At 53.0% G+C, this 13903-nt stretch overlaps 1 protein-coding gene across 1 annotated transcript; it reads right to left on the bottom strand.

The window, feature by feature from the left end:
* Positions 1–329: 329 nt before the first annotated feature.
* On the bottom strand, positions 330–10876 carry TIGAR (TP53 induced glycolysis regulatory phosphatase). The gene is made up of 6 exons (XM_040978999.1): positions 10738–10876; positions 6791–6828; positions 5165–5286; positions 3662–3739; positions 2106–2216; positions 330–871 (listed from the first exon to the last, which is right to left on the bottom strand). The coding sequence occupies exons 1-6, from the start codon at positions 10767–10769 to the stop codon at positions 434–436; spliced, it is 819 nt and encodes a 272-aa protein (XP_040834933.1). The 5' UTR covers positions 10770–10876; the 3' UTR covers positions 330–433.
* Positions 10877–13903: the final 3027 nt, after the last annotated feature.

Here is a 13903-nt window from a genome sequence, read left to right as displayed (position 1 = left end):
CCCTGGCTGGAGTTGTGAGAAAAGAAAAAAGTCTAGTGTCTTATCAAGTCAATAAAATGGGCTAGATTTTTCCAGCCACTGAGGGAGAAAAAAAAAAGATTTATAAAAAGAAAGAAAGAATCCCCCAACTTGCACCAGTGAGGCACCTGCACCCACTTACAGGGATGTGACTGAGTGGGCGGGTCAAACGGTGGCGGAAGATGCCCAGGCTCCCCAGTGCCGCGTGGCTGGCCCCTGAAGCCCCCTGGAGCCCTCTGGAGCCCCTGAAGCCCCTGGAGCCCCTGGAGTCCCTGGAGCCTCTGGAGCCCCTGGAGCCCCCTGGAGCCCCCTGGAGCCCCGGAGCCCGCTGCGCAGCTCCGCCCAGCAGCCAGAGCAGAGGACAGAAATGAAGCAAGAACGCGCAAGGCACGAGGCCGCGAGGGAGGCGGGCACCCTAGTGGGTGTCGCCCGGTCCGTTGAGGTGATCCTGAAGGTTCATGCAGACGCACTGCACGGCCGGCCTGGCGTCTCTTCCCTCCTCCAAGTCCACGAAGAAGAGGCTCATGCCCGTGTTGGGACTGACCGACGTGAGCTCGGCTTTGCTCAGAGCAGCCGGCACGGAGCACTGGAGGTCCGTCAGGAAGTACCCGAACAGGCTCCTCATGAACGCCCCGTGACTCACGACCAGGACGCTGGCTGCCAGGCCGGGAGCATCACTGCCACCCTGGCCCTGGCTGCAGGCAGGCCCGTGCGCTGCTGCCCAAGGGAACCTCTCGGCCAGAGAGGCTTCCAGGCTGGGCGCCCCTGGTTCGTGAACCTGCTCTCTCTGACTCGCTTCTTCCAGCACGAGCTGACAGAGAGAGTCAAAGAAGTCTTTCCCACGCGTTTTCACCTGGAAGGAAAGCAATGGCAGGTGAAGGCCATGAGCTGACAGCAGACCCAGCCCGTCTGCAGCGCGGCAGCCCCTGCGGACACCGGCTGCTCCACTCTCCGTCCATCCAGCTCCCTGCTCGCGGCCTGGGGAAGCAGCAGAGCATGGCCCAAGAAGCCCCCAGCTTCCACAGCTTCGGATTGGCCCAGTTCCGGCCACTGCGGCCGTGTGGGGAGTGAACCTGTGGATGGAAGACAGCCGAGGGGTGTCTCTCTAGACCGGCTTTAGAACCACACAAACAGCTGACACACACGAGCAGGTGCCCCACTAGCCCTCCAGGAGCACGCTGGGGACCCAGGCAGGCAGACACGCTTCCCCACCGCTGACTCACGGCCTCCACAGGGCCAACAGAGAGCCAGGAGACAGCGCTGGCTGGGGAACCCTGACCAAGCACTTCACAGCTGGCAGAGCTGTGATCTTTCTCTAACAAGGACAGGCACGCAGATGCCGTGATACCATCACTGAACAGCGCCCCCCAGAGGCGGGAGGCTGCAGAGCTCACGCTTCCCAGTACTCTGCTTCCTGCGCGGTCCGCCCACCCAGCCTGGACCAGAGCTGCACCTGCCGTGGCTCACAGCACTGCCTCACACTCAAAGGACTTTTGTTTATTTTTATATTTTAAAGATGTATTTAACTATTCTGAAAGCCAGAGAGAGAGAGGGAGACAGAGATACAGAGAGAGAGATCTTCCATCTACTGGTTCACTCCTCCGATGGCTGCAATGGCCAGTGTCGGGCCAGTCCAAAGCCCAGGAACTTCACTGGGGTCTCCCACGTGAGTGGCAGGGCCCCGTGCACGTGGGCCAGCCTTGGCTGCTTCCCCAGCACAAACAGCAACAGGGAGTTGGATCCCGAAGTGGAGTAGCTAGGGCAGGAACCAGCACCTGTTCCCTGCATCACTGACGCCACTTCACCCGTTAGTAACACCAACACACCAGCCCCCAAGGGCTTGTTCTTAGAAGAATGATCTGAGGACACATTTCCTTAACTCGTTACCAGCGATGACCAGCCAACTTACCAGGAAGACAAGATAACTTAAAAGCAAAGACACGACATCATGCTCTTGGACATCCAGAACTTTCAAGATACCTGGCCTTGACTTACAAACAGCTAACCTACAGAACAAAGGAGATCTGGCCCTCCTGATGCCAGCCACTGCACCAACGTGGCCATCCGCGCCTAGTGCCACGACCTACCTCATCCAGCGTCTCGCCTCCAGGAGGCGTGAAGGAAGGGCATTCTTCGCCAGCCGCCTTGGCCATTGCCCGGAGCTCACTGAGGGCCTTGCCTTCCGCAACCCCGTACTTCTGCAATGGGTCAACAGATAAAGGTTATGCAAATGGATGCGAAGTCCGTGTGCAAACAGCCCAGGAAGGAGCTGACTTTGCCTCCCTCTGAACTGCTCGTGGGAATGTAGTCCACAGGGCCTTGAACTTGAGAAGACGCAGCGTCACCGGTTGGAGCTGCACACTGTGTCTGAGCAGGCCTTATGGGAGAACATTACTGAAGGTCGTGAGGGCAGGGGTGGGGCTGTGCAGCAGAGTACCCACATGGGACGAGGTGTCTCAAGCAGAGGCTTCACTGGTTACCCCACAATGCTGGCCCCAACTCCTTGCTTCTAATCCAGCTTCCTGATAACATACCTGGCAGGAAACAAATGATATCCCCAGTAACTCAGGCCCCTGGCACCCATGTGGGAGATCCGGATGGATGTCCTGGAACCTAGCTTATGCGTAAGCCTCTGCCTGTGGCCCTGGCATCCCATTCGGGCACTGGTCCGTGTCCTGGCAGCTCCACTTCCTATCCAGCTCCCTGCTCACGGCCTGAGGAAGCAATGGAGGACGGCTCAAGCCCTAGGGACTGCACATTCGAGTGGGAAACCTGGAAGAAGCTCCTGGCTCCTGGCTTCGGATCAGCCCAGTTCTGGCCACAGTGGCCATTTGAGGGGTGAACCAGCAGATGGAAACGCTTTCTCCTCTATTTCCATAACTCTTGCCTTTGCAATGAAAAGATAAAAATCATCTGCAGCTTAACAGTTCAAAAAAAAAAAAGAAAAGGATGGACGGAGAAGAGAGAGAAGGGAGGGAGGGAGGGAGTAGAGAAGGAAGGAAAGAGAAAGAATCTAAGTGAAAAACTCTCGCACATACACCTGGGGATCGACGCAGCTGAGCGCGGAGCAGAGGTCCACTCCGGTCTGAACACCTGTTCCTCGTGGGATGCCCCACCCTGCTCGGAGTCCCCAGGAGCTGAGAACATTTTGTTGAGCACATTTGAGCCCTGGTTCTCCAGGACAGAGTGTGCCTCTGCACGCTGCCATGTCACTCACTGGCACTCACTCTAGTATATGGCTTGAACTCCACCAGGGACCACATGCAAGGCACGCAGAGCACTTCCTGAGAAATGCTCCAGCTGCCCGGGGCACTTGCGCCCAGCTGCCCGCCACACTTGTGCCCAGCTGCAGCACGGATCCTGGCGAGCCTACTGCCGGCACGACATGCAGAATAAACACACTGTTCTAGAAGGGACGGCGTTCAGGCTTTACTTCTGACACTGCTCACTGCGGCGTTGGCTAAATCACAGCTCCACGCCGACTCCTAACTGGGATGGGAAATGGGCATAATAAAGCCGTTTGCTTGGGAGATAAGGAGAAAATGCCACTTCATGTCACGTGATAAAACGGGGCGGTGGGGGGCGGGAGGTGCCAATCCCTGCCCGTCAACGGCAAAGAACAGCCTGTCAGAATGCCACTCACCCTTTCTCGAAGTCTGGAATCATATTTCACTGTCATGTCTTTGCAGAATTTGCTTTTCTCCAAAATACCATGCATAGTCTAAAAACAAAAACAAGTTTCTTACCAAAAAAAAAAAAATCACTTTTTTCTTGCTCAAATGCCAAGAGGGCATAGTGCATCTCTGCCCCCTTTCGCCTGATTTTGATGCTTTCTTCTCACCTATTTTTGAGCCAAGAGCTTCGTGGATCTAGACCAGCCCGCTCTGGTACATAAGCTTTCATCAGAACAGACACTCCAGGCACCGACACGCGGCCCTCGCGCCTTTGGGCACTCGACAGCACAGCTGGGACCGTGTAAACCAGAAACCTTCCAGGGCTCATCGCCTGGCCCATCCTTCCCCAGGCCAGTCTGTCTAAACGGGCACCCAGCCCAGCCACTGGGCACTCGTTTCACTTCTGTTTGTAGGTCTACAACTAGCATTTGGTTCTTGTTGACTGCGCATGGTTCTCTGTGCAAGTTCCCAACGTTACTGTTCACCTAGGCATAAGAGGGTCATTTTTTAAAAAGTTAGAAAGCCTGACTAAAGACCCTGTATCTGAAATAACTTTTTTTAAGGTCGATGCCGCCCGGGTTTCGAGACCCTGCTCCTCCTGCTCCCGTCCACGTCTTCCCACAGCTCACTCCCAAAGTCCTGCTGTGTCTCAGCAGGCCCCGGCCTCTTCCGTAGTTTAGTCTGCTCTTGGTCCTAAATTGTGAAATTTTCATTTCAGAATATTTTAATTTTTTCACCCCAGCGACTCTCCCAAGAGCTGCATGCAAACCCCCCGACCGAGTAAGAGTTAAGGGGATCCCTACATATCCCCAAGCCTACCCACTGGGCTCAGCCGTGAACTCCCCAAACGGCAAGAAGCTCCGCCTCCTCCACTCACTGAGACTACTGGCCGAGGAGGGATGGGGAAAAAGAGGGGTGCAGGGGCGTGCAGGGGGGATTTCCCTACCCAGCTGCCAAATCAGGACAAAGCCCCGTTCCTCCTGGGTCCGCAGCGCCAAGTCCAAGGTCTGCCAACAGCCGTTCCACATGCTTCCCCATGTTTGCTAGCTGCCTCGGGGGAAGGTAAAATTTTACCTCTCACAGTTCCTCAATTAAAAATCTGCTTCCACGGAGTCTTTACTGGTTGCTTTGGCTGTTTAACACCCCAGGCATCACTCCGACAGCAACCTGTCCCCACGGACGTTCCTAGCGTGTCCTTGATTTCTGCACAGTTCTGCACAGCGACACGGCTCGACCGCACCCAGCCACTCCGGCACCTGATGCCTTTGTTTCTGATGGCCTGCTTGCTCGTGTTAGCTTACCTGTATTCTTCAAGGCATTTTTTCCTAAACTATTCTAATTTTGCTATTAGAAGGAACGCGTTGTGTTGGGGGAGCCGAGGGGCAGCAGGCAATGTCTTAGACTCTGCTGAAGTCCACGCGATTGCCGAGACTTCTAACCTGTTGGCGGGAAGGCACTGCCCCTGAACTTGCCTGTTTGGTCCTGGTGAGATCGCTGGAGAAAGCATGTGAAAACCTCACGGCGTGCAGAAAGGCACCCGCAGCCGCCGCCTGCTGGAATCCCGTTTCGGAAAGTGGTTCATCCACTCCTTGTCCTGTGGCATGAAGAGGGGGGACGACCACGCTCAACAGCGGGCAGTGAGACATGCAAACTACAGCGGGGACAAGAGAAGCCACCGCAGTGCTGCCTGGGATCGTTTCCCACGTTAACTCGACACACACCATCAAATCAGGCCACAAGTCTAGGAAGGCTGAGGTGTTAGATGTTTCCCAAGAGTGCTTGCCTAGTGGGAATCCGACAGTGGTCACGGTCAGAACCACTGAAGCTGTCCCCTCTGCCTCTGCCCGTCCCCTCACGGGCTGCCAGGGCCTGTGGCAGGGCAGAAGGATCAACCTGCAGGAGGTTGCCATCTTTACATCCACTCTCCAGATACTCGGTGTTAGAACCACACTTTTTCCCCTGCCCTCCTCTTCTCGGTCTTCCTCACTTAAAAAAAAATACATATTTTGGGGCCTGGCATGGTAGCCTAGTGGCTAAAGTTCTTGCCTTGAATGCACCAGGATCCCATATGGGCACTGCTTTGTGTCCCAGGAGCCCCGCCTCCCATGCTGCTCCCTGCTTGCGGCCTGGGAAAGCAGTCGGGGACAGCCCAAGGCCTTGGGACCCTGCACCTGCGTGGGAGACCGGGAAGAGGCTCCTGGCTTCATTCTGGCCCAGCAGTGATCACTGAGGCCATTTGAGGAGTGAACCAGTGGGTGGAAAAATCTTTCTCTCCTTCTCTCTTCTGTTAACTTTGCATTTCAATAAATCTTTATAAAATGAAGTAAATCTACAAATAAAGGAATCACAGTGTACAGATAGTTAAACCCCTCCTAGATATTCTAAGAAGAACTCTAGGCTACCAGATGATTTCAAATGCGGTTATAAAGAAAGACCAGCTTCCAGCAAGTGCCACTTGGCTACCATGGTCTTCATGGAAACAAGCATAGCCAGAAAATTCCAAAGCTGACATCGCCGTCAGCCTAGAATCCTGTATGGAGGGAAACGAACGTTCCCGCCAACTCTGCATCCGTCCTCTCGGAGAACAGACTCCAGGAGGAAAGTCTGAGGTGCAAAAGAAAGGATGAGCAAAGACACTGGCAAGTGTGTTCACATCCAGCGCCGTCCCGAGCTCTGCTCCTGGGGGTCAGAGCTGTGCGGAGCCTCCCTCTGTGCTGAGAAGGCTTGAATTCTGTCATCTCCAGTCAATTCCAATCCGGGTGAGTACTGTCTCAGCACCCCACCCACTTAAACTACCACCATCATGATCCACCACCCACCACCATCACCCACCATCACCCACCACCATCACCCACATCACCCACCACCATCACCCACATCACCCACCACCATCACCCACATCACCCACCATCCCCCACCACCACCATCCCCTGCCATCCCCCACCATCCCCCACCACCACCATCACCCACCATCCCCCACCATCACCCACCACCATCCCCCACCATCACCCACCACTATCACCCACCACCAAGCCATATTCGTTCACAGAGCTTGAACACCAAAGGGAAGGCTGACATCGTAAGCAGCTTATACCAACCTTGAAGTATTTTCTCCTTGTTCAATCTTGTCTCTCCACTAAAACAGAAAAAAGAGGAAAAAACCCCAAACTATGTTATTTTTGAGAAGACAGAAAAAATACCAACAAGGAAAGATACTATAAAGATATTGTGGATCTCCATATTTTTATAATCTAACAATACTTCACAACCTAACACATAGAGTACAATTTATTCAAAGCTAATAACAACGGGGTAAGAATTTCACAGTGGCACTGGGGCATAGCAATTAAGCCTTGCCTTGTAATGCCAGCATCCCACATGGGTGCTGGTTCTCGTCCTGGCTGCTCCACTTCCCATCCAGCTCCCTGCTTGCAGCTTGGGAACGCAGTGGAGGACAGCCCTGGGACCCTGCACCTGTGTGGAAGACCTGGCAGAAGCTCCTGGCTGCAGATTGGCTCAGCTCTGGCCATCGAAGCCATGAGGGGAGTAAAAGGATGGATGGAAGATCTCTGTCTCTCCTCCTTTCTGTAAATCTTTCAAACAAAAATAGATAAATAAAAAGAATATTTGGTAAAGTATCTAAGAGGCAGAGATAGAGACGAGGCGCCCACCCACTGGCTCACTCGTGAGCGCCTGCTCAGCCAGGGTGAGTATAAGCAAGGAGTCGGACCCCCGCCCCACCTGGGGGGCAGGGATCAAGTGCCTGGGCCTCCCAGGAAGCTGGAACCAGAACTAAAACCTGGGTACCCCCCTCTGGGCTGCAAGGGTCCCAGGGGGTGGTTTAACCACTGCACCGAAGGGCCACGTCCACAGTCTAACTCCTAATAGCCAAAGACCGCCAATAACCCAAATGTCAATTAGCAAGCAGCTCTTCTCCTTAACCATGGCTTTAAAAAAATGAACGTAAATACATCTATCCAATGGGTCATGTAACTATCCTCTAAAAAGAGAAAATAAATACAGACACTAGCATGACTTAAGCAGAAAAATTGCAGAATATCCTTATGTAGAGAAGATAATAGCACAGCCCGCTTCCTCTTTAGCAAGGAGTAAAACATCACGTATTCAGGTCTGTACAAAGAAAACACTGCAAGGAAAATCAACAAATGTGACGAAGATGAGGGAGAGAAAGAGAAAGAACTGTTCTGATTGCTGACTATGTGAGTTGGGCCCGGTAAGGTAGCCTAGCAGCTCAAGTCCTTGCCTTGAACGCACCGGGACCCCACATGGGCGCCGGTTTTAATCCTGGCTACCCCGCTTCCCATCCAGCTCCCTGCTTGTGGCCCAGGAAAGCAGTCGATGATGGTCCAAAGCTTTGGGACCCTGCACCCGCGTGGGAGAACCGCAAGAAGCCTCTAGCTTTGGCTCAGCCCCAGCTGTTGCAGCCACTTCAGGAGTGAACCGGCAGCCGGATCTTTCTCTGCCTTCAAACCACTTCATAAATATTAGAGTAAAAACCCCAAAACTGAGTTTTTCCGAAAATATAACTTCCAAGCTTAGTTTTACAGCTCTGATGAGCTTCACGGGAGAGGTTTCTATAAATGCCTGAAGCACGTGTTTTAAAAGTGAGTTTGTTCTGGAGGCGGAAAAGGAGACAGCTAAAATAGCGTTACTACTCATCTACTCCCTTCCGCACGTCTGGCCTGAGACACGGGGGAGCGGAAAGGTCAGAGGGATGTGTTTTAGAGGCGTTGGGAATGACACCACTCGTTCTCAGAGTGTGTGGTGAGAGCCAGCTCCCAAACAGAACACCTGACCCTGCAGGAATCCCTGCGTGGAGGCGAGGGCAGCCAAGTCTTATGACCGGCCATTTATAGGCCTGGGGCTAAGCATCCTTCATGTCCCAATTCCCTTGCACCGATTAGTTCACTTGCCATTAGAATTTAAGATTTAGTAATATACAGTCTTGTATTCTCAGTGATTTGAAAGCGAACACACACTTGTAACATACCCAGCTCAGGATATACTGGGGTGTACCAACCTTATCCTCAGAAAACCAAGCAGCACAGCATTATAAACACACACACACACACACACACACACACACACACACACACACACACAGCTACTAGACATGAGGTAATACTATTTGCTTGCCTTATTATCCAAAGCAATGACTAGCATTCAGCAAGAAGGAATTGACACGGACCAGCACAATGGCTCAACTCACAAATCCTCCAGCTCCAGGCACAGCATCCCATATGGGTGCCAGTTTGTGTCCCTGTGGCTCCACTTCGTAACCAACACCCTGGCTATGGCCCTGGAAGGCAGCAGAGGATGACTCAAGTCCCTGGGACCCTGCTGCCACGTGGGAGGCCTAGAAGCTCCTGGATCCTCGCTATGGATGGGCTCAGCTCCCGCAGTCACAGCCACTTGGGAAGTGAACCAGTGAATGAATGAAAGAACTTTCTCCTCTCTGTCTCACCTCTCTATAAATCTGCCTTTCAAATAAAAAATAATAAATCTCATTTTTTTAAAAAAAGGAACTGACAACATAGAGAGAAGCAAGTCAGTGGGGCTAAGATGCCTCAACTGACTAATCCTTTGCCTGCAAGTGCCGGCATCCCACATGGGCACCATTCTGTCCCAGCTGTTCCACTTCCAGCACCCTGTCCCATCGAGCTCTCTGCTTACGGCCTGGGAAGTCAGTGGAGGATGGCCTAAAACCTTGGGAGCCTGCACCTGCCTGGGAGATCCAGAAGCAGCCCCTGGCTCCTGGCTTTGGATGGGTTCAGCTCTGGCACTGCAGCTATTGGGAGAGTGAACCCACAGATGGAAGACCTTTCTCTGTCTCTCCTTCTCTCTATTAATCTCCCTTTCCAATTAAAAAAAATACATAAATAATGAGCATAAGGCAGTCAGCACGGACTCAACGACACGATCCACTTCAGCCAACTATTGACTGCAGCCTCCTCACAGGTCCCTCAGGCGGAGTGCTGCCCTCAGTGCCCTGCCCGTGCCTCCCTCCCCCTGCACTGGAATCCACTGCTCACTGAGGCCTTAAAGCAGCTCATTGATAACATCGCTACCTGAAGGTGGGCGCCCATCACTCGAGAAGGCCTTTCCTGTGGGCGTGCCATGTTGCTCGGACGTTTTGTAAAAAAGGGATATCCTTGTGGCCCGTCTGCTGTGTCCGGGGACCCTTCCCGAGAATCAACATCACAGCCTGGGCCCATCTCCCCAGGGCTTCAACACCCACCTGGAGCCTGCCCCATCCACCTGCTCTCCGGGCGTGAGCCCCCTACAGGCTGTGAGCCCCAGAACCCCAAAATCCACCCTCCCCGCCCCTCACTGAATGAAGGCCCAGCATGATGATTGGTATTTCAGGTAATTAAAATTAAGTTGGGTTACCTGGGCCCAGGCTGCCCGACTCCTGAGCCTTGATTCTAACCCAAGTGATTCTTCACTTGGGGGAGAGAGGGAAAAAAAAAAACTGCTCTTTTTCACTCCCAGTTAACACTTGCTCAGTATGTGCTGAGATGGAAAAGGAGAACAGGTGACATGTCAAAAGTGTGTGCGTGTGTGTGTGTGTGTGTGTGTGTGTGTCCGAGGGGGCTGGCGGGGGAGCAGACCTCAGCAGTACACCTGTGGATTTGACGGCCCTGGCACAGGACAGGCGACAGAGCAGGCAGTGGGAGGTGGCCAGCCACGGAGCAGCAGCTCTGCCACCCGCAACCCCTCGGCAACACGCTGCGCAGCACACGCGGCACCCCGGGAGGTACCCAGGGACCGCTGGCCACCTCCAGTCAAGGCACCAGGCTGAGGGTGAGAGGGCTGCATCACGGACCCTCCAGCCCTCGCCTTCCTCACCCTGCGTAGCTGGGGTCAGAGGAGGAATGGATACGAGGGCGCCCAAAGCAAGAGCCAGGAAAGTCGCTCCGGCCAAGCCAGCCCTCCCGAGGGCTTGCCCGAGCAAGCGGGGACAAGCAGGATGGTAAATCCGAGATTCCCTTCCCCCAGGACACGGATAGAGAGCGGTACTCACTGCCGGACCACGGTCAAGGCGAAGCGCGTCATCTTCGGAAGAAGCCAAGCAGCCTCGGCCAGGCCACCGCGCCCCACGGCCGCGCGGCTCCTGCACTGCGGGATCCCCTCGCCCACGGACTTCCGCCAGTCTCCCAGGCCGGCCGGCCGGCTCCGCAGCTACTGGCCGAGATGGCCTTCTATGTCAGAGCCGGAGCGGCCAGTCAGAGCCGGAGAAGGCCGGCGGCTTGGCGGAGACTGGGTGAAGGACGAGGCCCCTCCCCGGGATGTGGCGCGTGCGCCCCTGCGCGCCAGGCTGTGACTGGCTCGCCGCAGGTGCGTGCGGGCCCCGCCCTCGGAGCCGGCTGTGGGATTCTTGCCCGGGTAAGTGTGTGCAGCCTGCAGTCTCGGTAGATAAGGAAACAGGCGTTTTGATTTGGGGTTGGGCCGGATTGAGGCTGGGAGCAGTGTTTATAGCTTCTCCGTGTGATGGATTTTTCACCAAACTGTGTCCCCAAGGGGGTGAACTGCATCGATTTGTAACCTTGGGGAAGCGACTCAGCAGCTCATTGATAAAGATTTCCCTAAGGAAATTTAGGAGAGCCTGCTTTTCATGCTTCTAGCCTAAGCCTCATCCGTGGTCTAATACTCAGCTTGGTCCACAATCTACTCACACTTGACACGCAAACGATCTTGATATTCAAGTTCGCCTTAGTCATTTCCTTCACCTCCGGCTATAAATCTCTCCGGTCTTGATCCTTTTGTCAATGTCTTGAATAAAATCACAGGCCAGGACGTGTCATTCCTCAGCCAAGGACTTACTGCTGCATTCCACAAGACCAGTCCAACCAGTGTTACTACACTTCCTGTTCTCTGACCCCATGCACTTCCCCAAAACACCTGGCCACCAGAGACGAAGGTTTACCAAGGCCAGTGAGAAAGCCATTAGAGGCCCATCCACTCGGGCAATTTCGTATTCCCTCCCCGAACATTCCCCACGCTAGTAAGGATATAAAAAGGCCCTGGCTGGATTGGAACCACAGCAGGCTGGGACTCAAGCTAGCGCCCGTATGGGATGCCAGCATTGCAAATAGCAGTTTCACACGCTGCACTACAATGCTGACTTCTCCCTTGCAGGATGGTTTTTCTAACAATGGGCAGCTGGGTAATTTGTCCTTAACAACCTTCAGCTTCTTAAGACACTTCCTTCAACCCCTGTTAACTCTTAAGGTAAACTGGAATAGCCTAACAAAACAGTTAAAGCTTCGTGATGTCAGGTGGATGTTAGAAACTATTAAATATCCCACATGAACACCAGTTCAAGTCCCGGCTGCTCCACTTCCCATCCAGCTCCCTGCCCATGGGCCTAGGAAAGCAGCAGATAAAAGTACATGGGTTCCTGCACCCACATGGGAGACCAAGAAGAAGCACCTGGCTCCTGGGAGTGAACCATCCATGGAAGATCTCTCTGCAGATCTTTCCAGTAAATTAAAAAAAAAAAAAAAGATTTGAGGGATGAACAAGATACTACTTTAAAAATTTACTTCACTGAGGTCCTGATGGACCCTATTAGGTCACTGAGGTCTGAGCCCTCAAACGCACTAAAACTGGATGGAGATATACTGAAGGCTGGTGGAAAGTCTGTTGCTTGGATAAGGCCCTCACATGGACTTTCCACATTGCTAACACTTTGTGCAAACGCCCACCACCAATGGACCCTTCTGTATATGGGACCCCTCTCAAAAGACAATATAAACAGCCCGGGCCCATTGCCCAGAGGCTCCCCAGCCACCTTAGCCTCCCCACCCATCTGCTCTCTGGGGAACTCTTTCTCTTTTCTGTTTGACGCCTGTGTCTCTGCACTTAAAAAAAAAAAAGATATATACTTATTTTTATTGGAAGAACAGATCAGATTTACAGAGACAAGGATAGAGAGACAGATCTTCCATCCACTGATTCAATCCCCAGATGGCCACAACCACTGGAGCTGAGTCTATGTGAAGCTAGGAGCCAGGAGGTTCTTCTGGGTCTCACATGTGGGTACAGGGGTCTAAGGACTTGAAGCAGATTCCACGGCTTTCCCAGACCACAAATATGGAGCTGTATCAGAAGTGGAACAGCTGGGGCTAGAACTGGTGACCCTATGGGAAGCTGGCGCTGCAAGGCTTAGGCTTAGGCTGCATGCCATGGAGTTGGCTTCGATTTTTACCTAAATTCTTACATTTGGAAATGGATTTGTTTCCTTGAATTGTAGTTGTACACAGGAAGATGGACTTAGGAAAGTGATATAAGAGGTAATAAGATTCATATAGACATGCATTCCAGAACACTGTGTGTTTTATCACATTTGGCCTTCGCATCAATTCTGAAATACAAAGGGTAGGCCATATGATGTTATCTTAAAGATTTATTTTTATTATTATTTTTTTTTCATTGGAAAGGCAGATATACAGAGAGGAGAGACAGAGAGGAAGATCTTCCGTCCGATGATTCACTCCCCAAGTGAGCGCAACGGTCGATGCTATGCCGATCCGAAGCCAGGAGCCTCTTCCGGGTCTCCCACGCGGGTGCAGGGTCCCAAAGCCTTGGGCCGTCCTCGACTGCTTTCCCAGACCACAGGCAGGGAGCTGGAAGGGAAGCGGGACTGCCGGGATAGAACCGGCGCCCATATGGGATCCTGGGCGTGCAAGGTGAGGACCTTAACCACTGCGCCACCGCGCCGGGCCCCATATGATGTTATCTTAAGAGATGTACCATCTAGATGCAGGAAACTAAGCAGTGTCCCGCCCACGTGCCGGTCAGGGGCGTCACAGCTCATTCAGAAGTTTCCACACCCACCAATACACTAAAACCCCCCAGGCACTTTTGAATGCCACATTGCACCCCGTATTCATCCCCAGTTACTGAATATTTCAAAAGAGTTCGTTGAAAATGAAATGGAAGAAGATTATTTTAGTGCAAAAAAGAATCCACACACTGTATTTTCACACAGAATGTTTTCTGGGAGCTTTGTGATGGCCCCTCAACCAGTTTTGAGAACAGACATTTAAACAGCACTTTTCAAAGTATGAAGACCCTCAGCTAGGGATCTTGTGAAAATGCAGATTCTGCACTTGAGGTTGGCGTCTCTAACAGCCCCCAGAATTTCTGAATGTGTGGAAAAGGACACAAGGGTAGGTTCCAGATGG

This window comes from Ochotona curzoniae, unplaced genomic scaffold (assembly GCF_017591425.1).
Source record: "Ochotona curzoniae isolate NIBS_2020 unplaced genomic scaffold, NIBS_Ocur_1.0 contig_2927, whole genome shotgun sequence".
Lineage (NCBI taxonomy): Eukaryota > Metazoa > Chordata > Mammalia > Lagomorpha > Ochotonidae > Ochotona > Ochotona curzoniae.
Note: the sequence above shows the minus strand (reverse complement) of the source record. Positions and strands in the feature narration are given on the sequence as shown.

Bases quoted from the DNA above. Each gene is read 5' to 3' on its own strand.
- TIGAR (XM_040978999.1), bottom strand. From the start codon at position 10,769: ATGACGCGCTTCGCCTTGACCGTGGTCCGGCA. The intron at 3,740-5,164 runs GCAAGTTCAGGG...TTTTGTTTTTAG, and splicing joins ATCTCACCAGGACCAAACAG to ACTATGCATGGTATTTTGGA. The intron at 872-2,105 runs GTAGGTCGTGGC...CTTTCCTTCCAG, and splicing joins GAGGCGAGACGCTGGATGAG to GTGAAAACGCGTGGGAAAGA.